Genomic DNA, 21,292 nt, shown 5'->3' on the forward strand with positions numbered 1-21,292 from the left:
GAAAAAGAAATGTATATCAGAAACCACAATATTCCATCCAACATTTAAAAACAAAAAAAAAAAAAAATATTAAAAAAAAAAGTTTCAACTTAACATTTAACAACTAAAGTTGCCAAACAAAAACTAGAGAAAATCAAAAAATTACAATCTGCTTGAATCGGAAACAATATCCCCAAGCAAAAGCCCATAAAGCATTCCTCCAATCGACCTGATCCTAAACCAGAACCAAACTTGCTCTTCTTAGGTGGTTGTTACGCTGGCAGATACGTATATCTGGGCTGACTCGAATACCCATAAAATGGAGGAGGTGGCAGTTGCGTTGCCGCAGTAGAGAAGAGAGGGAAAGATAGCAGTGGATGGAAAGAAGAAAAGAGAAAAAGAAATGGTCTGTTATAAATGAAAGGATTAATGGAAGGAAGTAGAAAAATGAAGAATGAGAGCAGTGGCAGTTAGTGATGGCAATGGGCCGGGCTAGGATCGGGTATCCCTTGGCCTAGGCCCAAGCCCGACCTCATGACAAAGGCCCAAGCCCAGCCTGAGCCCATCACGGGTATGACAAGTAAAGCCTAAGCCTGATGGGCCCGGATATGACAAGTAAAGCCCAAGCCTAGCCCGATGGGCTTTTTGTAACCTCAAACCCGGCCCAAGCCCGCCCATTTTTGTGAATTTTTAAATACTAATAAATTTCAAATTTTTTTATATTTTTAATTCTAGAAACAATTTGTAAATATTAATTTATTTTCTAATACTCACCAAATATATAAATAACTTTCCATAAAGTGCATCCATCCATTCATGTAGGGTTTGGGAAAAATGAGTATATATATGTAGGATAATCTTGTAATTAAATATATAGTATAAGGGTAATTTAATATAATTAATACTAAAATTGTCGGACCGGGTTTGAAGACATACCCAGGCCTGGCCCGTACCCAAGGTCGGGCCTTAAAATCAGGTCCAGGCCTAAGCCCAAGCCCGCGAACATCAGGTAAAGCCCGACCTTTTTGGGACGGGACGGGCCGGGTCGAGTACCCGAAAATATCGAGCTCATTGCCATCTCTAATGGCAGTGGGTTAATATGAGAATGAGATGAAAACCTTAAATATTTTTTTTGTGTGGGTACCCGCAGGCACCCATGGGTATTACTCGGTCCACCCATTATTTTTACAAGCGGGTCAGATACGGGTAATTATTATGGTTACTTGTACCTGCCTGTTTTACTCGGGTACCCGTAAACCTGCATGTACGGGTGCAACTTTGCGAGGTCTATTAACAATTAGGATCTCCTGTATTCTAAATTTAATTATATTACATCAACTTGAAATATTTAAAAAACAGAATATGGGATTAATTTAATTTATAAAATCCCTTAAAATATGATATTCCATATGATCTTTCCATTGCAAAGTCAAGGTTGACTGGTTTTGGTATTTCCCCATCCCATAAAAAGGAATAGAGCAATGCTGGCCTTACTCCCCTTTCTTATTTCTTTCCCTTACTTACTCATGTGGTAGGTGGGTGTAAGAAGAGAGAGAAGAGAGTAAGAAAGGAGATTAACATGAGTGAATAAGAGAAATAAGTAAGAAGAGAGAGTAAGACTAGCATTATTCAAAGAATATTAACAACTCTTGCAGTTTTTGGTTCAATTTTGTTTTTGACTTTTGGTTGGCAGTCACCCAAGCAATATTTTCCAAAATGAATTAATACAGTTCGCTTTCTTCATCAACCTGGCTAATGGGTCTCAAGTCTCAACCTAGTACTCACATTAAAAGTTGAAATATTAACCAAATAATGGCTTAATGACATTTTTTTATCCATAAACTTTTAATATTTTCCAAAATGAATTAATACCATTTGCTTTCTTCGTCAACTTGGCTAATGGGTCTCAAGTCTCAACCTAATACTCACATTGAAAGTTTACATTAACCGAATAATGGCTTGATAATATTTTTTTCATTCACAAACTTTTAAAATACCACTTTATTACTAGAATTTATATTCCATTTTCGATTCTAGTATCGTTGCAACTCCACACCATTACCATTCTCTTTCCTAATCATCACTTATTAAAACCCCTCAAACCTTACTCCGATTGACTCTCCCAATCGCTGGCAATCAAACGATTAAAGTTTACGCAATCACCTCCCTTAAGTTAAATTCTGATCAATTACAATTAGTTAACTATCAAAATCCAAACTTTCCACTACCAAATGATTCATTGTTCTCCCCTCTTCAAAAGTTCCAATATCTTAGACCAGATTTATTTTTGGTTTACCGTTTAAATATAAATTTAAATAATAAAAGCTTAAAGTGGTATTTTAAAATTTTATAAATAAGAAAATATTATTGATCCATTATTTGGATGAAAAATAGTCGTCAACTCTAATCTAAAACACAATTAATTATAATCATTCTAACTTTCAAACGAAGAAAAAGACTTTGATAATAACGAAAAATTAACTCCTGTCCAATTCATTAGATTTGTTTAATCTCAGTTTCAACAATTTAATCAAATAAATTATACAATATCCAAATACTTACATCACAATCAAATCCGCCTAACTTAAAAAAATAATCTTTATCAGCCGCCAGTGCCACCGCCGCATCCCATCTATCTCGGCCCCAGAGAATACGTTATGTCGCTAGGAGGTTTAAATTTATCCACCCAAACCCGAGAATCCAAATACAACTTCGAAATCTTCCGCGACACGCGTCCCATATCTGGCCGCTTATCAGGATCAACATCAGCGCACTCCAATGCGACACGTATCAACTTCTCTGCCACATCGATCGGAAAAGAATCCCTAAGTCTTTTATCAATCCACTTCCTTAATCTCCCCTCCCTTCCACTGCCATCATCACCTCCGTTCATCGCCAATCTAGCGGTTTCAGTCACCGAAGTTCTCATGAATTCGCCACGTGACTTGTCAAACTTGTATTTAAAAGGCTCTTCACCTGATAAAAGCTCCAATATAACCACGCCTAAACCGTACACGTCCGATTTCTGCGTCGGAATTCCGGTCTCCCGAAATTCCGGCGACATGTAACCTCTCACTCCTTCGAATTGCATCTTCTTACTACTCGATCTCTTTAACGATACAACCGGTTCTTCCTCTATTATTTCCGATATTTCGGTCACTTTTCCGAAATCTGAACCTTTATCTCTTCTTTCAGATTCCTCCTCCGATTCTCCGCACAACTGAGCCGTGCCGAAATGACAAATCTTAGCGTTAAACGACGGCTCCGTCACTATAATGCTACTACTCTTAATATGATTATGAACAAGAGTCAAGTTCAAGCCGGTGTTATTATGAATGTAATCAAGGCCATGTGCGAGATCTGTGGCGATCTGCATTCTCGACATCCACGTGGACAATACAGTAAAATCCGGATTCTTTGAATTTCTCAAACAATCAGATAAATTTGCACCGTTGATGAATTCATAAACGAGATAAATATAATCATCAGATATAGAAGCGCCATGTAACTTGATGATGCTGCTGTGGTGGCTCCGACAGATCACCGATAATCTCTCTTTCAAATGCTGCATCTGGAGTTTTCGACAAAACTTGCGTTGGAAAATGATGACGTCACGGCCGCGCAAGTTGCAGCGCCAACAGTTGGAGGAAGACGAAGAGTGTTTCTTCAATAAGAAATTGTTAGTGGCGGCCCGAATTTCGGAAAACCTATAGATGTTAGGGCTTTCGGAGATGGATTCCCGGAGACTGGATAAAGAAGTTCGACTTGAAATGGATGTACCTGAAGACGAAGGTTTGAATTGAGATGAAGAAGAGGTGGGGGCTGCGTATTCGGCGCTGGTTGAAGAAGTAGAAGGATCGGAAAAGTTCGGTGGAGTACGAGGGGATTGAGAGGAGCGAGTTCGGCGGGTTTGAGAGGATTGAGTGGGGCGAGTTGGGGTGGGATCGGTGGCGTGGGTTGCCATTTTCGTTTTGCACATAGAATTAGGGACAATTTTATACAAAAATGTTAGTGGGGGGTTCTGTCTTTGGAATGGACCAATTAATAGTGTTTTATCATTAGTGGGATTCACTTTGACGCGGTTGACGGTTGGAACTGGGTAAGGTGAGGGAAAGGGCAGAAAGAGAAAAGAGAAGGAAGAACCAAAGTCGTGTTAATGTGCGCACGTAAAGGAGGATGCGCATGATAGTGTCACGACCAATGAGGTTTTTTGGCGGAATTAAAAGACGATGAATGACGAAGTTTGAGGCCTGATCGGCTTACACATATCCAAGGTTTACGGTAACGATAAAGTGGTATTTAAAGTTTTGAAATAATAAATAGATATCTTTTGTCGTGTTATTAGTGATTTTCATTTGGTAATAATAAAAAGACTAAAATATCCTTAAAAGTTTGATATTTTAGTTTTTTATAAATTTAAAAATTTCTAAAAAACCTCATAGGTTTGCTAATTTAACTAAACACCCTAACATATAAAATTTTTGTAAAATCACAAAAACACCTTTACTATTCGCAGTGCCAGATTTCGGCCACTATCGTCGAAATCTAACCGGAAAATTGAGTTAAGACATAGACTTCTTCGGATCTATGTCGTAACGCGTCGATCTGGTCTTTTTCGGTCAGACTTGTCATAGATCTAGTCGAAAAAGGCCAGATCTACGTCTAGATTTGGCCGTCGAGAGTTTTACGGCCTCGACGGCCAGATCTGCCTCGACGGCCAGATCTGGCATTTTCTGACCAGATCTGGCATTTTCTGACCAGATCTATGGATCTGGCCAGAAAAGGCCAAATTGACTCGTTACGACATAGATTCAGCGGTGATGGTCGGAATCTGGTCAGAAAATTACGTTACGACACAGATCTGTGTCGTAACGTAATTTTCTGGCTAGATTTCGGTGGTGGTGGCTAAAATCTGGCACTACAGGTGGTGGAGTGTTTTTGTGATTTTACAAAAAATTTATACATTGAGGTGTTTAGTTAAATTAGCAAACTTAGGGGGTTTTTAATTTTTAAATTTATAAAAAACTAAAATACCAAACTTTCAAGGATATTTTAGTATTTTTATTATTATCAAACAGAAATCCCTAATAATATATGACGAAAAATACCTATTCATTGTTTACTTTGTCGTTACTGTAAATCTTGAGTATGTGCAAGTCGCTTGGCCGAAGTTTGAAAGAGTGACAGGCTGACACGAGTAAAAGTTTTCTTATCAGATAAACATTATTTATTAATTTATTCAATATAATTAGACTTGGTTGGAAGAATTTTTGTTCTTTCTCCAAAGGGACTGTGAATACTAAGTTGGGTATTGGCATGTGAACACCAGCCAACTTTATTTACTAATTCATAATTGCGTTGCTGTAGTCGGCCAATGAGAGAGAAAACTGAAGTGGGACAGATTGCTAGGAACTTAACTTCGCTATTGGACGCATGAAAGTTGTGGTTCAACTTTCTTTCTTTCTTTCTTTCATTAAACTAGGATTTGGGAATTGAATAATCGTCTGACTAGAGGCATTTTGGTACTCTACAAGGGCTGTCAAGTTACTTGAACGTGATTTTTGGTAATGTGAAAAGTGAAATAAAATATGACACGACACGTTTTTTGTTATGAAGTTTAGAAAATGATGTTAATGGAATCCCGGATTAGAAGNCTAATGTAAGTGCAATAGATATATTCCTAAAATTTTGAAATTCGTTTTTAAGTTTATTATTTATTTTGTTATAAAGTTTTAGTATATCTTTTCTACTTGTACTTCTACTAACAGCAGTATATGCTGGATAAAATGCAGTTTTAACCATATGAATAAAAAAAGGATTTTCAGATAAATAAATGGGAGAGTCCGTAGCAACTATATATCTTGTTATTTCCTCTCGTGCAACATGTGCATTTTATTGTCATGTTGAGAGAGTTGAGGATTGTGGATTAAAATTAAGTTGAGTTTGAATTTGTCTACCTGATCCGCTTGAAGATGCATCGGGCAACTGCATTATTTGGTGATGCTTCTTCTCCACGTGTTGTCGCATCGTCGAATTCTCCTTCTCAGCGCCAATAATGGTTCCACAAAAATTACATATCCCACACGATTCTTCCCCCTCCCCATTTGTCTTTGGCCGTTTTGATTTGGTGAAGTATCGCCATACATGGACACGACCCTCTTTGACGGTCGGGGGGGTTGGGCTATGCCCGTGCCCGTTGACTCACAGCTCGTATGTGTTTGGCTACACCTCGTCCCGACCAAATATGGTTGTGGAATTGAAGCTGCTTCCTTTTGAGAAAATGGTGAAAATGGATTGAAGCCTTCCATTTCTTCATTGGATAGAACGTAAAATTGATTTGGGGAAGCCATTATAAATTTATGATAAAATAATAAATAATTAAAATGAAAAGAAATTAAATAATAATATGAAATTATGATGATATTGAAAAATAGAAAAAAATTTGAATAATATGAATAAATTATAAATATAAATATAAATTGAATGAGAAATAATTAAAATGAGAAATTGATTGGAGATTTGGAGTAGAGAGATTGAGAGAATGAGNGGACAAGAATAAGATATGTTGGAACACAAAAGGAATAATTTCTTCGCTGTTAATCCAGATTGCTTCTGATAGTTGGTTAACTATTGAATTTTTTTTTTTTTTTTTTTTTTATCCGAGGTGTTCGGGTGTTAGGGCCAAAAATCACCCTTGGCCCAAATAGGAAAACAGGACCACCAACGAAGAAAGGGTCAGGCCCAGTCCTAGAGACCTAAGCCAAATTAATCACATTTGATACGAGATACGGCCGGCCCCAAAACATCTGGGCATGGACCTCCCAGTTCTAGCTCACTTCATGGGCTTATGTGCGAGCTCAGAGCCCATGGCCCCCACTGATCATTTTCCTGTTCCTGTTCAATCTTCTATTCGAAGTCACTTTCCTGTTCCTGGCCAGTTTCCTACTTAAAGTGACTTTCCTGTTCAGATCATCGGGTAATTCGGACGCAGGTAAGACAGCTCACCACCGCCTTAACTTTTCTAGGGTTTGCATCAGAGTTACACTCTGACTCCTACTCCTGTCAGGGTTGGGAGACAAGACAGTCACTATATAAACAGAAGCCAGTCTTCTCACCAGGGGAGCATGATTACCCCTTGACACCCGCAGTTCTTATTGCAGAGCTTCCTGTCACTGCCGTAGTCACAGTCTCCAACTAGACTTCCGGTAACCCCTCTACTCCCTAGCCTTCACTATATAAACCTCTTTAAGCCTTGCTAACTTGATCGTCGGAGTGCCTACGGCAAACACCACCCCGGTGTTTTTCGTCGCTTCACGCGTGTTTATTTACTTGTGCAGGTACAACAGATTGTTAGTGGCCTCAACCTCACAGGATCAATCCTTCCTTCCGTACCAGTAGATTTTTACATCTACATCGGGCTAGTTTATGTGTACGTCGATTAGTTTTTTAGGATTCTGAAATATAATGCTTTATTAAAAATTGAAGAGAATCGAATTTAAGGTCTCTAGAGTAATATACTCAAGAATCTTTATCGAACGGCATAATCATCCAAAGGTTAATCAAAGCATATTGACTTGTAGATTAAGTTTAACCTCTCCAACTTTTCACTAACAACTATTGACTAGTTCTATCATTTTAACTTTCCAACTGGATCATCCACACCACTTGTCACGTTTCTTTCTACAACTTCTCAAATAATTATATATTCAATTTGGATTATTATTTGAAAATTTTCTCCATCACAGGCTTTTTAAGTTTGTTAAAATCTAAATTTTATAAAATTTTCGATAAAAGGATTTTATTATTTATTATTATTTTTGAAGAACAATTCCTCTTTAAGCGCTTTAACCTAATAATATCAAATGTTTTTAAAAATTAGAACCAAACGACAGCAAAAAACTAGATTGGAGGCCGTGAAAATGACGTTGACTAATTTATAAATGTCAATTAAATAGACGCAAAAATTCTTAAAAAAATTAATTGTCGTGTCACTTTCACTTACTTGGTTTACGATTCTATTCTTACGTTGAATTATTGAATTTCCTAACATGCTGACTTTTTTAATATTGGTGATTGATGTAATATAAATTAACTTCTTATACAAAATTTCGAAGCCGAAAAATAAAAATAAAAATTAATTAAATATAACAAACATTGCTAATTGGATAATCACGAAGGACCCTCAATTAGCTTAATTAATCAAATTAATTAATTAAGAATTTTGAAAGTTATTAAAGAGCTTACATATATGGTTTTTTGACATTTGTAATGGAGTTATGAATGGATCAAGTGACTTTATAGGATTTTCAAAGGGTTTTTGATAATTTCAAGAACATCTTTAATATTTTCTGGGTTGGTTGGAATATATTAACCTTTCATACTCTAATTATATAAAAGGTACAATACAATGACACCTTCCCGGTAATAGTTATAGTTAGCTTAAAAATTACTCCACTTGGGTGAATGAACTTATAAGGTGTATAGATGATCGATTCGTTTTATTGGAGGTGGTGGTGAGGAACATGTTATGATATAGAAGCCGCATTATAAATGCAAATTCTGACTTCATTGATGACATAGGTAGAAGCATTATTGCATGAAATAATAATTAATAAAGGAAATAAAAAATAACTTAATGATACTTTTTTATCTATAGACTTTTTAAATGCTACTTAATTATCTAAATTTATATTCTATTTTTGATTTCAACGTCATTATGACACCACACCATCACCATCCTCTTCTCTGATCACCACTCACAAAAACCCTTCAAATACTACTCTCGTCAACTTTATCAATCATCGACAATTGAGCGATTAGAGTTTATACAGCTATCCCTCCCAATTCAAATTCTGATCAATTTCAATTATCAAAATCCAACATTCCACTACTAAAAAAATCATTGGTCTTCCCTTTTCAAAAGTCCTAATAGTTGGGATAGAGTTTGCTCTTTGTTTGTCATCAAGATATAAATTTAAATAATAAAATAATATTTTAAAAATATATGGGCACTGCCATTTAAACGATTATTTGGTTGAGAAAAAGTCGTTAACCGAACTCTTATAAATAAATACAGCTAATAAAAATCATAGAAGCAAACTGGTATAGTTGTATACTTGTATTGAGAATGGGTAGAATCCTTTGACCGAAGGCATACAAAATTTGACCGTTGAGTTTGCTTTTGCGGCTGCTATTGATGCAAGTCAGACGGACACTGAATTTAGTTGTTATTATCTCCAAATTCCAATGAATATTAGACATTTATTTAGACTGGACTTCATAAATTTTAATAGAGAGTTGCTACCTCTGTCCCTAAAGTCTCAGCAATATCATAATAATGTTAATGTTATCATAGTATTAAGAAAAAATTAAATAACAAGCAGAAAGTTTGTTCTATATTTTTATTCAAACATCCACCGTTGATTAATCATGGGAAAGATGACAAATACAGTGATATATTAACATGTCAAGCAAATATGATTTTGGTCATTAAAACAAGAATTATGAGGAGTTTGGATCTTCTTGGGCTGGGCTAAAGCTTAGATTCTTTTTACTGTTTGGGCAATTCACTTTGACTTCAAATAAAATCAATCAATCAAAGAGCAGAAGAGACAAAAAAATTCTAAACAGATTACTCAATAATCCTAATTCTATTTCTTTTTCCTGCTTCCTACCGTTCGCCTTTGATAATGTATAAATTTACGACTGAGGGTCCTCTTGCTTTCGATTAAATTTACGAGTACTCAACTCCTGTGACTGCATCTTCTTTGTTGTAGAAACGAAAGAGGTTTTGACCTCTTATTTCTGGCTCTGCAGCCACCCAACACAGAACGCATCAAATAAACTAAATTATGTGCTTGTAGTACCTTTATTTATATTAATCTCACAGACCTAATACTATGAGGAAAACAATATCATAAATAGGAAAACAGTTTCTATTTACAATAGAAAACGTACTAACCAACTGAGAAAAGATAAGTAAACCCATCCCTCCCAGGCATTCTCACTTTCTTTTTGCAACGCAATTCCTAATCCAAATCAAAATTTAAAAAACGAAGAAACTACTTGGAAATCCATTTTTCTGGTTGATTTTTTTTTTTTTTTTTTTTTTTTTTTGTGATAGACTAGTTTGTCTGCATCTTAACTAATCCAAATTACCTTGTGTTAGTAAAATTACTATTATAAATAAAAATCAGTTTAATCATGTTTTAAGTATAAGAAAGAGAAATATATAATTCAGATCAAACAATTAATTAGAATTTTTTCCGAGTCTAACTTAATATATATATTATATTTAATTAGGAGCTAATTCTGTGATCTAAATAAGGTTCTTTTTGAATTCAAGTTTTTGTAATAAATCCTAAGCAGAGGTAATGTAGAACAGAAATGAATTTGAGATATTGACACTTACTTCCTTTACATCTTTGCTCCCTTGGAGATGGAAATGTCACCATAAGGCTCCTTTTGCTCAACTTTTAGGTAATCACGAGTGGCAAGGACTGTACAGAGATTAGCATACTCATCTCAGTTATTTATTTGTTGACTTGTTTTAAGTTGAGGGTTAATTAAGAACGGTTCTACAAAGAAGAGGGTGGGTAACATGTATTTATACATACCACATGTCTGATAAAAGAGCATAGCTGCTCCTTTTCGGTTCAGTCCAGCAGCTAGTGCGTTCAACGATTCTTCTTTAGAGGCTCCAGGTGCGTCAAAATGTGTTTTGATATTCCTGTAGGTGTTTTAAGTCCAAGGAGGATATATTAATTGATAATCCAATTGGAAGTTACATTTGCAGAACTAATAGGAATCCAGCAGGTTTGAGATTAATCATACATTCGAATAGCATCAGTAATCTTGTCAAGAGCAGGATTGATGACAGGAAGCTGAGTTTGTGTTGGTCCAGTTTCCACAAAAAATTAGGTAGAAAAATAAACAAAGTAACAAGTCCCCTTTTTGGATAAAGAACGATTATTCCAACTTCCCTGATAAAAAACACAAAAGAAAAATTCAAGAGTTATTTACCTGGGTCTGGTGCAGAACCATTTTCAGCTAGCCTCGATAAATTGAAATCTGGTTCAGGATACTCAAATGGTTTTTTTCTGGATAGGTTCAAGCCCATTGCCACTTTGTCCAGATGAAGAAAAATGCCTTTTTTTGGTTGGACCTGTTGACAATCAGAACATCCAATCCAATAAATCATTTAGAAGCACTAGAGTCTTACGCCATGTCAGATGATAGGTCATGTACTTTCATGAAATTTAAATGTGCGTCAAAAATTATTTCAATAATCTTTTTAATTGATATAGTGGGACATTTACTAACCTGTCCGGATTGAGTTCTTGGTTGCTGTGTCAGATCCTGAGCTTTCAGACAAATACGTACTGTAATTTTAAGACAAGAAAAAACTTCTAAAATGCACCTTAATACTCATCCGATAACTTCAAGATTTTTACCAGGGAAGTGAGGTGAAGATTATAAAAAAGAACTAACCAGAATTTTCAGGTTGACCATCACATTGGTCTCATTGGCCCTAAAAACCTGGTTGCGAAAATTAGCTGTCATTTCTTCTATGATGCCTTCTGTTGTTGGTTCCCCGTTTCTTTCTATGGAAACCACCTAGTGACTGGAGCCAACTTCACTATGAATATCTTCAAAGGGCTTCACATTCAAAAACCTAAATTAGACATAGGCTTAAATGTTTTTAACAGAAGCAAATTAAAAGACTGGAGTCCTACAAATCCTGCTGGTATTGAGGTTGTACTCTCTCTTGTGCTGGTGCTGATGATGATGATGGTATTGGGAGTTGCGGTGGCGATAACGATGATGATGGATTTGGGGGTTGGGGTGGTGAGTGTTTCCTGCAATCAAAGTATAATGTGAATCTCTGTCCCTAGGTTATCTCCCAACAAGAAATATCTCAAGGGCAATTCACAAGTGAACTCTTAACTAGATGGAAATCATGACGCGGCGGAGTAATTTCTTCCAATGCTCAAGAAGAGGAGCCGGATAGGGGATTGCTTGATTTCCTTTAATAAATAAATCTTATCTGTTAATACTGTAGGTGGCAACTCGATGAGGTTAGCTATCTTCACTTTAGACAAGATATCGGGTCTTAACTGCAACAAAATGCCTAAAACTCATCTTGCATTAGGGAAAAGTTAAAAAATTCTTCTCTCATCATAGAAGAAAAAAACGCTTCATGCAACATTCTAGATGTCCAGGGTTCAGGAAAAAGAAATATTGTCCAAGATACTGGGAAGTTTAGCAATTGAAAAACAAGTCGGTGCTCATTAACCTAGGCAGAGTCACCTTAAGGGGAAAGAAGTTAGCTTTTAGATAAACTATAAATGGATAAACGGAATGAAATTGGAAAACAAACACAAACCTTCCTCTTCTTCTCTTTCTTCCGCAATATCTGAAGTATCTTGAAGCCAGGATTGGTAAATGTCCACCAGGAATAATTGTTGCTCGTAATCCATTATAAGGGCGCTGGAATTCTGTTTTTCTTTAATGGCCTTGCCTCTGTGACCATGCTTTATCCCAATCATCAAGGTTGGTCAAGCTTGTCATGTTTTTGTCATAATGTTTCACAAGGACGATGTTCCCGTAATTGATTGTTACTGTCTCTTCTTTGCTTTCATCTTGTTGATTGACATGGTGTTCCGGATGTGGTCGGGGTTCATCAACTGTTGGAAGGTTTGGAGCGAGCATAGCATCCATCTTGATTTTTCTATGCTATTTTTTGTTAGCATACACAAACCGTAGTTTTATATCTCATATTTAAGGCTTTGGCCACCATGTTCAAATTAATGTTTTTTTTACAGTTGTTAAAAATACAGTCAGCAAAAAGGAAAACATAAAAAAAAAACAAAAACAAAAAAAGAATAAACACACATAATATGAGTTGGTCATTGTTAGTGAAAGCATGATGATGGGCAATTTAATAATATCTTATTACTAGTTTACCAGATGTTAATGCAGCGATACTAGTAGACTAAAATGATATAGAGAGGCTTAGTGCAAATTGATGGGAGTCCTAACAAGACGAACCAGGGAGAAAATCGCATGATTCCGAAATTGAATATTTTAGTAAATTCTCATTCGGGATTCTAAGTTTCAGGGAAGCAACAAGTTGAGGGAAGTGGTTACCAGGCTGCTGAACTCTTTGAGGCTCATCTTGAGGGGGTGGGGAAGGTATAAAAGTTGATGGCATTGCTCCAGTCCTCTTCAATGTCAAATCTATCACACCACCGGAAAAGCATAATTATAGAATCTAAAAAAGTGAAATAATATAATTTCAAGGAAATCCCAAATAGAGGATGAAAAGAGATCACTTGAGGCTCCATGATACTCTTGAAACACTCAACTGCTTGCTTGTTCAAATTAATGTTGTTACTCATAAAATATTTATCTAACAATGGGTCTTTAACTATATAATGTGAGTTAAACTAACATCAGCAATGTTAACCTATCATGGTGGAAATCTACCTTTCAAACCGATAGAAAATGTTGTTGTTAGCTGATGGGAATCAAAACGGTCAGACAAGGTGATATTATCAACATCAACTGAAGAGAAGATAAAATGTTAGCATGAAGGGAATATTGGATTCTGGTCCAGTTATGTATGCCCATGGTGATAATTAATAATTAGGGAGGGAAAGTTAAGTTTTACAAAAATAACCTTGATGGAAGTTTTGCAACGGATCCTCCTCTCTATACGTTGTGAACATAAGTTTCATCCAAGTCCATTAGCCGCTGACACAACAATGCAAGAAATTTAAGGGTATAATATTTTTTGGCAATTATTCCACGAAAGCTTTTGAACACTAATGTCCAAAATTCATCTATTTTGGTTGGTTTATCCCATAGTTAGTGTCTCATACATGGGCTTCTACCTAACTGGGGACTCTTGAAATTGAAAGATGAAAAGCTGAGGATGAAAAATTTCTTTTATCTCTTCCGGATATCATAAAAACTCAAACAAAGCCAAAAGATTTGAAGGGACCTTCTCAAAGAATAACAAGTTTCCAAGGCATCTCCAATTTATAACAAGCAAAATTATGAAAGGATACTAATAATTGCACGTTTTTAAGAAAATTTAGTCTAAAAAACTGGGTAAGGACATTTTGGTGAACTAGATTGAAGAAGTCTTATTGACATGTAAGCTATTTCTGTTACCCCAAAAGCAGAGGAATTATAGAATTCATTTGAACTAGTGTTTGTCATCCTACACTTGAGCAAAACTTGACAGGGTGAGAGACCACATTTTATAACCCTGATCTTTAATGAGGATTTGCACTCGAGCCTTGAATACACACATAACTTTTGTTTTTTGGTTGACTATTCATAATGGGTAATGGGTTCTGATCAAACACATCTCAATCACACAAAAAGTTTCCGCAAAGTTTTAAAGTGTTTATAATGTGCTATTACAACTTAGTAACTTACCATTGCACAGAAGGTGTTGTTGGAACTCATCTCAGCGTTGGAAATTAAGGGAAGGCTCAATATCCTCAAAATCGTCTCTCGATTCTCAGGCAATGTAATAGTTTTTTTCCTTAAAACTAAAAATCACAATCAATAGCAACAACGCACATTTCTATAACAAATTAAATGGTTTTGCCATAGAGTAAATAACCAGTATGTTCATAGGTCTCTATCTGCCGTTTCAAATACAAACAAAATATTTTAACTCTGGAACAAGAAGCATCCATCACAAAGAATTGCAGAGAGTATTTGCTATGAAAATATTACCCATTGGTCGGCAATTATTCACAGAACCTAACGAATGCTTTAAGCCCGAATTATTTATTTTCAAGATTTTGATGAGACAGTCGTAAAACAAACTTATGATATCTACTTGGTGAAATTAACTAAAACATATAGTCAATAAGATTTTAAATTCTAATTTGGAACAAAGAAATGTCTCTCTTTTAACTGTATAAAGCAAACAAGAATGTCTATATATTCACCAATACTCAAAAGGTATTAGAATATCTAATTCGAGGTACCAACTCCACCTAAATGTTAAAGTAAAAAACACAGATATTATTTAACCTGTGAGTCATAATTTTTTCAAAGGTCTTTAACCTTTCATCCACATATCACATTTAACTCAAAACAATCCTTCTAATCCTTACGTGTGCTGTTTCAATTGCAATTGTAAGTTAGCTCCATGAAATGGGTCAGTTTTGTTGCCTATAGAACATCCCTTCCGCATCAGTTTCACTACACTGAATTGTATTCTAAACTTTAGTTGGTTACATGCACAAGCTGAAACCACGAAATATTTGTAACAACTTTCAGGGCTAGCTGCTTACCCAAGATCAATCAGTTGAATAACTTAACAATAATAGATGATGATGATAACCATCTGGTTGTAAAACTTTGAAACTACGCCGTTTCGTTTTGTTTATTTTTTTTATTTATTTAATGCTAAAACCAAAATGAGCTGATAGTCAAGAAGAGAAATGGTTAGTGGTTACTTGGCTTGTGATTTTCCTTTGGGGAGTACGTTGGATCTGCAGCTGCTTTTACCCATGCTTCATTCATTTCTACTAAAACCATTAATCACCGAAGTAACATAGTTCAACGACAACTAAACATTGCTACTGATAAGTGATGAACAAATTGAACGAATATATAAAAAATTTCACGAAATTTACCAGGAGTCGATTAACATCATCTGTAAAAACAAACAAACAAACAAAAAAGTATAAAAAAAGGCATTGCATATTCAAAAAGTTCTTATTCACAGATTCTAAACAGTAAGCTGAATATTTAAAAGAATTACCATAAAGGAGTTTCACTTTTCTTTCGTACACAATCACAACTCCACCTGAAAAAATAAAATAAATACGTATATGTGATTGGCTAATTTAAACGGTCGATGGAAATATGAAGTGAAAAATTAAAAACAGAGTCAATAATATGTTAATTACCCATGAGAATTCCAGAGAGTCTCAAAGCCAAAGGAACTGGTGGATTCAAAATCTCTTCACTGCAACATACACACGCATAAAAAGGAATAAAAGATTTAATGAAATTAACTGAGCTCGTAAATGCCAAACAGAGTAAGAACAAATATACAAATAAAGAAATAGCAAATTAAATAACTATAACCAGATTTGGATGATGTTAAGCTTCTCCAGCTTCTTTCGATTCATTTTCGCTCTCATAGTTGCAGCCATCCTTCATTGAAATTGAAATCATGTTCATTAAATAAAAAAAAAACAAAAAGAGAGAGAGAGAGAGAGAGAGAGAGAGAGAGAGAGATAAAATATCAATAAACTAATTAATTTCATAAAATAGAAATAAAATCACCATATCTGTCCCATAGAAGCTTTGCGAGCTAGAAGTTGTTGAGAGAAGAACATTTTGATGTCGGTTCTTTGAAACTAGAGAGAAATGTGAAGAGTTAATGGCGTTTGAAAGAAAGAATGAAAAAACAGAGCGTTTGAAAGAATGAACGAAAAACAGAGTATAAATAGAGAGATGTAGACGAGGCTAACATGCGCTGTGTGATTTTTGTTCTCTACAACGAGCTAATCATGTCTCACTATATACTCTACCCGCCACGGCACTGAGAGACATGCCCGAGGAGAGAGAAACACAAAAAATGCTTTGAACTGATAAATTCACCAGGACTTTCTGAAAATTTTCGTACTTTTAAGTCGATATGAAGACACGTGTACCATGTTGAGTAGTAGAAAGTTGGGGTTAATCGTCGTAGGTGGGTGACAATAGATAAACTTACTGCGTTAGTTATTTTCTGGGGCCCACTATATCTGATGTGGACACACGCTGCAAGCTGCTTCCTGAGCACGGAACCTTGCTATTTTTATATTTCAAGAATTTATACTGAAATTTCTTAAAAATATTTTTAATCAAGATTTATTAAGTTACTATTGTCAATCACAAAATTGAGGCACACTGAGAAGGCTGTTTTTAATAAATGATATAATTTTTCTGCATAAATAGAATATTTAATATCATTGTATAATGTAAATTTACTTTTGAGTTTGTTATATTAAACTCAATTTTTTTTTATTTATACTACTAAACCCAAAAAAATCACACAGCACATGTTAGGCTACTCCTAATCCTTCCAACAAAGAAACTGCTTGGAAATCCTTTTTAATTTAAACTACTTTTCCTATGAGGATAATATGTTCCTTACGTTTTCGGGTTGTATAGATTAGTATAAATAAGGGACACTACTTGTTTTTCGTCTCATCTTTTGTTCTCTAATTCTCACTCACAACCGACAAATCAAAATACAAAAACACCAACTATAAATACAAAGGATGAATTCAATGTTCAGTTTATTTGATGGGGTCTGTGCTAGTTGCTTGAGCCTCAAGCGAGAGCGAGCTTCTTTGAGTTGTGCAACCAAAGAGAGTAACAATACGCAGGTGCAATCACAAGAGTATTTAAGTAATAGCCTTAACTTGAATAAGAAGCAAGAGGGTCACACATCATCGAAGACGAGTCGTGGGAAGCCCATGTTTTCATTGGAGTTGGTTGGATTGCATTGTTTTGAAACCCTCGTCTTCTATAAATAATTTAATTTGAATATGCGGTTCGTAATTCACTAAAAAATTACCTGAAAGGGGACAAATCTACCTTTTGTCCAACCCAATTGTACATTGTCCTGATTTAGTTTTAGTTTAATAATTTGTGGTTGAGTTGCTCTGAAGAACCTGTTCATTCAATTAAGCAAAGATTAAATTGAATTATCTTAGTAACTTTATATGAATTTATCTTAATGAAGTTATGAAAGTTTTCTTAATAGAGGACCCGGATTAGAAGGTGGAACAGACAATAATTGAAGTTGTTGATGCTTGATTTTGACACTAACGATTCGCACGTGTAAAGTGTTAAGCTGACTTAGAAATTATACATGAATAAGAAATGCAATGAAGTAAACAGAAGATGATTTTTAAAGTGGTTCGAATGCTTAAAGCGAATCTTACATCCATTGTTCATTTATTATTCTCTGACTATTTTTATGATATTACCTATAAGGCATACAAAGAATGGAGAAATGCTTTGTTTACAGAGAAAAAATAATAAAGCTCAAATGTTTGCCTAGCTCTCATATGTCCAGCCTCTCTTTTTTACGAAGAGAGGTGCACATTTATACACCTTTGAGGTCAATGTAATTAGTGCTTTTGCAATATAAAATATCTCTTGGAGGCGGTTTGGGTTGATTACAGGTAATACCACCTTATCCTTAAGTGCTTGTTGACTCTGATTGGTGATGTTGACATCAGCGTGTATTTTTGGCACAATCGAAACAAGCCAAACAACCCCCCCCCCCCCCCCCCGGGTTTTTGGAGTGCATAATTTCACTTCAAAAACTCATGTGTTAGATCTGAATGGTTGCCGCACTATAAGCTGCAGTCTTAAATTGAAGAGTTCGAACTATGTCTGGCGTGATTAGGTGTTAAGAGCTAGGACTACGATCTGAGCGCTTGGAGCGATCCAAAGCTGAGTGCGATCTGACTTAGAGGCCTTAAACGGACAAGCCAACTTAAAATAGCCATAACTTTTGATTCGGGAAGAGTTTTGGAACCCACCCGTAAGATATCCACGGAAGCGCATTCCGAGCTCTACATGTGGCAATCAATAACTTAGTTGGGGCCATTTTCGAGGTTAAAATCCTCTGTTTCAACATGTTTTGGGGCTGTTTTGAGTTTTTTATGCGTTTTTTTTTTTACACTGGCAGCTAGTCGCAAGTTTGAGAACTAAGAACTAATCACGAGCTGAGAGTTAAGAACACGACCTGAGGCTACTCGCAATCTCTAAGCTAAGAGTTGATCGCGATTTGAGAGTTAGAAGCTGATCACGATCTGATAGCGACGTGCAATTTGAACGATTTGATGCATGCGATCTCAAGCAAACGAGCAAGCTTATAAGCCTAATCAAATAGCATAAGGAGCTCGATCTAAGAGCATAAAGAGCTCGATCTAAGATTATAAAGAGCTTGATCAAAGAGCATAAGGAGCTTGATCAGAGAGCATAAGGAGCTCAATCAGAAAGTATAAAGAGCTTGACTTGAGAACTCAAGAGCTCTTTGCTATCTAAAAGCACAAGGAGTTCATTCAGAAAGTGCAAAGCTTGATATGAGAACAGAAGAAGTCCGATCAGAATGTGCGAAGCTTGATCTGAGCACACAAGGAGTTCGATCAGAAAGCGTGAAGCTTGATATGAGAACATAAGAAGTTCAATCAGAAAACGCGAAGCCTGATCTGAGAACTCGAGATCAACGATCTAAGTGCTCAGAAGCACGATCTAAATGATCTAAACGCATGAACTCAACAATCTTGAATGCGCGATCTACAATCTAGCCACATGATCTAAATGATCTAAACGCGTGATCTCAACGATCTTGAACGCATGATCTGGATGATCTGAGCATGTGATCTGCGATCTGGCCACACGATCTAAATGATTTGAACATGTGAACTCAATAATCTTGAACGCGCGATCTTAGAGCTCTGATGGGTGCGATCTATGATCTGAGAGCTTTGACACGTGCGATCTGCGATCTAGCGATGAATATGAAGCTAAAGATCAGCGATCTAAAGCTGAAGATCAAAGCGATTTGAGCGTATGATCTTCGATCTGAAGATGAAGATTAGAATGATCTGAGCATGCAATCTTCGATCTGACTAAGCGATCTGAAGCTAAAGATCAGCGATATGAAGCTGAAGATCATAGCGATCTCAGTGTGCGATCTTCGATCTGACCATGCGATCTGAAGCTAAAGATCAGCGACCTGAAGCTGAAGATCAAAGTGACATGAGCGTACGATCTGCAATCCGACCATGCGATTAGAGAGCTCTGATGTGTGCGATCTGCGATCTAACCACGCGATCCTTGAGCTCTGATGCGTGCGATTTGCGATCTGACCCGAGAGCTCTGGTGCGTGCAATTTGCGATTTGACCATGCGATATGAAGTTAAAGATCAACGATCTGAAGCTGAAGATCAGAGCGATCTAAACGTGTGATCTGCAATCTAACAATGCGATCTAAGAGCTCTGATACGTGTGATCTGCAATCTGACCACACGATCCGAAAGCTTTGATCTAGAGCAGGCTTCAGTATTTCGACAATAACTTGAGCTGTAGACCTCGGATTTGAATGATTCTGGAGCATCGAAAAGCTAACTCGAAAGGCTACAACTCTTATGTTTATCACATCGCCAGATTCAGACTTTATCCTGTTCAAGTCTCCACATCAGATGATGTGAAGATTTTGAGGCTTGCTAGAAAATAATGGAGAGCTGATGTGAATCATGCCCTCCTTCTAGCACCAAACTGTTGATGTTTGATTTTAACACCAACAATTCGCACATGTAAAGTGCTAAGCTGACTTAGAAATTACAGGTGAATGAGAAATGCAATGAAGTAAATGGAAGATGATTTTTAAAGTGATTCAAATGCTTAAAACGAATCCTACGTCCACTGTTATTTTATTGTTCTCTGGCTATTTTTCTGAGTACAAAAATGGAGAAATGCTTTCTTTACAGAGAAAAAATGATAAAGCTCAAATCTAGCTCTCATATGCCCAATCAACCCCTTTTTCACGAAGAGAGGTGTCCATTTATACGCCTTTAATGTCAATGTGATAAGTGTTTTTGCAAGTTATCTTAACACGTGAGAACTCCTCCTTAATCCTTATCTTAAAATAAGATAGGATTGATATAACATATCTCTTGGAGGTGATTTAGGTTAATGACAGCTAATATCACCTTATTTTTAAGTATTTGTTGAACTTTCTGATTGGTGGTACTGATATCAGTGTGTAATTTTGACACAACAAAGTGTATGTTATATATATTTATATTAACGAATAAGATTTAATGGAAAGTGAAAGGGAAAAAGGAGTAGGGCTAGCTAATCACAGTTTGGCTCCCACGACAAGAATCTTTTCTTAGCTAATCGAAGACCATTAATTGACCATCGTCACTTTTTTAGCACACAATTGCTGTTCTTGTCTTGGTCGTGGCTTTTCGACTTTAGTCAAATTAAATTTGATAACTTCTTTGGCATCTATGCAATTAAAATCCCATGTTGGAATAACAAATCCCTTAAAATAATACCAAATAAATACAATAGCGAGGGGCCATCCTCACTTCCTCTCCTTGTTTAATCGGACGAGTAAAGAAATAACTTGAAAGCTGATTCTTCCATTAATTTTCTACACAAAAACAAACATAGAGTAGCTTTCATAATAGATTTGGCATAATGTTTTTTAACTTCGCTTGTTTACTTTACCTTATGTTAGAATTAATTCTTACTTTAT

At 35.9% G+C, this 21,292-nt stretch overlaps 2 protein-coding genes across 2 annotated transcripts; both read right to left on the minus strand.

The window, feature by feature from the left end:
* Positions 1–2,611: 2,611 nt before the first annotated feature.
* On the minus strand, positions 2,612–3,958 carry LOC116132561 (lysM domain receptor-like kinase 3). Its single transcript, XM_031418227.1, has one exon. The coding sequence runs from the start codon at positions 3,956–3,958 to the stop codon at positions 2,612–2,614; it is 1,347 nt and encodes a 448-aa protein (XP_031274087.1).
* A 5,636-nt stretch (positions 3,959–9,594) lies between these two features.
* Positions 9,595–16,376, minus strand: LOC116132574 (sister chromatid cohesion 1 protein 1-like). The gene is made up of 12 exons (XM_031418236.1): positions 16,303–16,376; positions 16,102–16,170; positions 15,921–15,979; positions 15,773–15,817; positions 15,645–15,664; positions 12,365–12,512; positions 11,302–11,360; positions 11,002–11,143; positions 10,813–10,894; positions 10,596–10,708; positions 10,394–10,478; positions 9,595–9,789 (listed from the first exon to the last, which is right to left on the minus strand). The coding sequence occupies exons 1-11, from the start codon at positions 16,353–16,355 to the stop codon at positions 10,396–10,398; spliced, it is 873 nt and encodes a 290-aa protein (XP_031274096.1). The 5' UTR covers positions 16,356–16,376; the 3' UTR covers positions 9,595–9,789; positions 10,394–10,395.
* Positions 16,377–21,292: the final 4,916 nt, after the last annotated feature.

Source organism: Pistacia vera, unplaced genomic scaffold (assembly GCF_008641045.1).
Source record: "Pistacia vera cultivar Batoury unplaced genomic scaffold, PisVer_v2 Contig255, whole genome shotgun sequence".
NCBI lineage: Eukaryota > Viridiplantae > Streptophyta > Magnoliopsida > Sapindales > Anacardiaceae > Pistacia > Pistacia vera.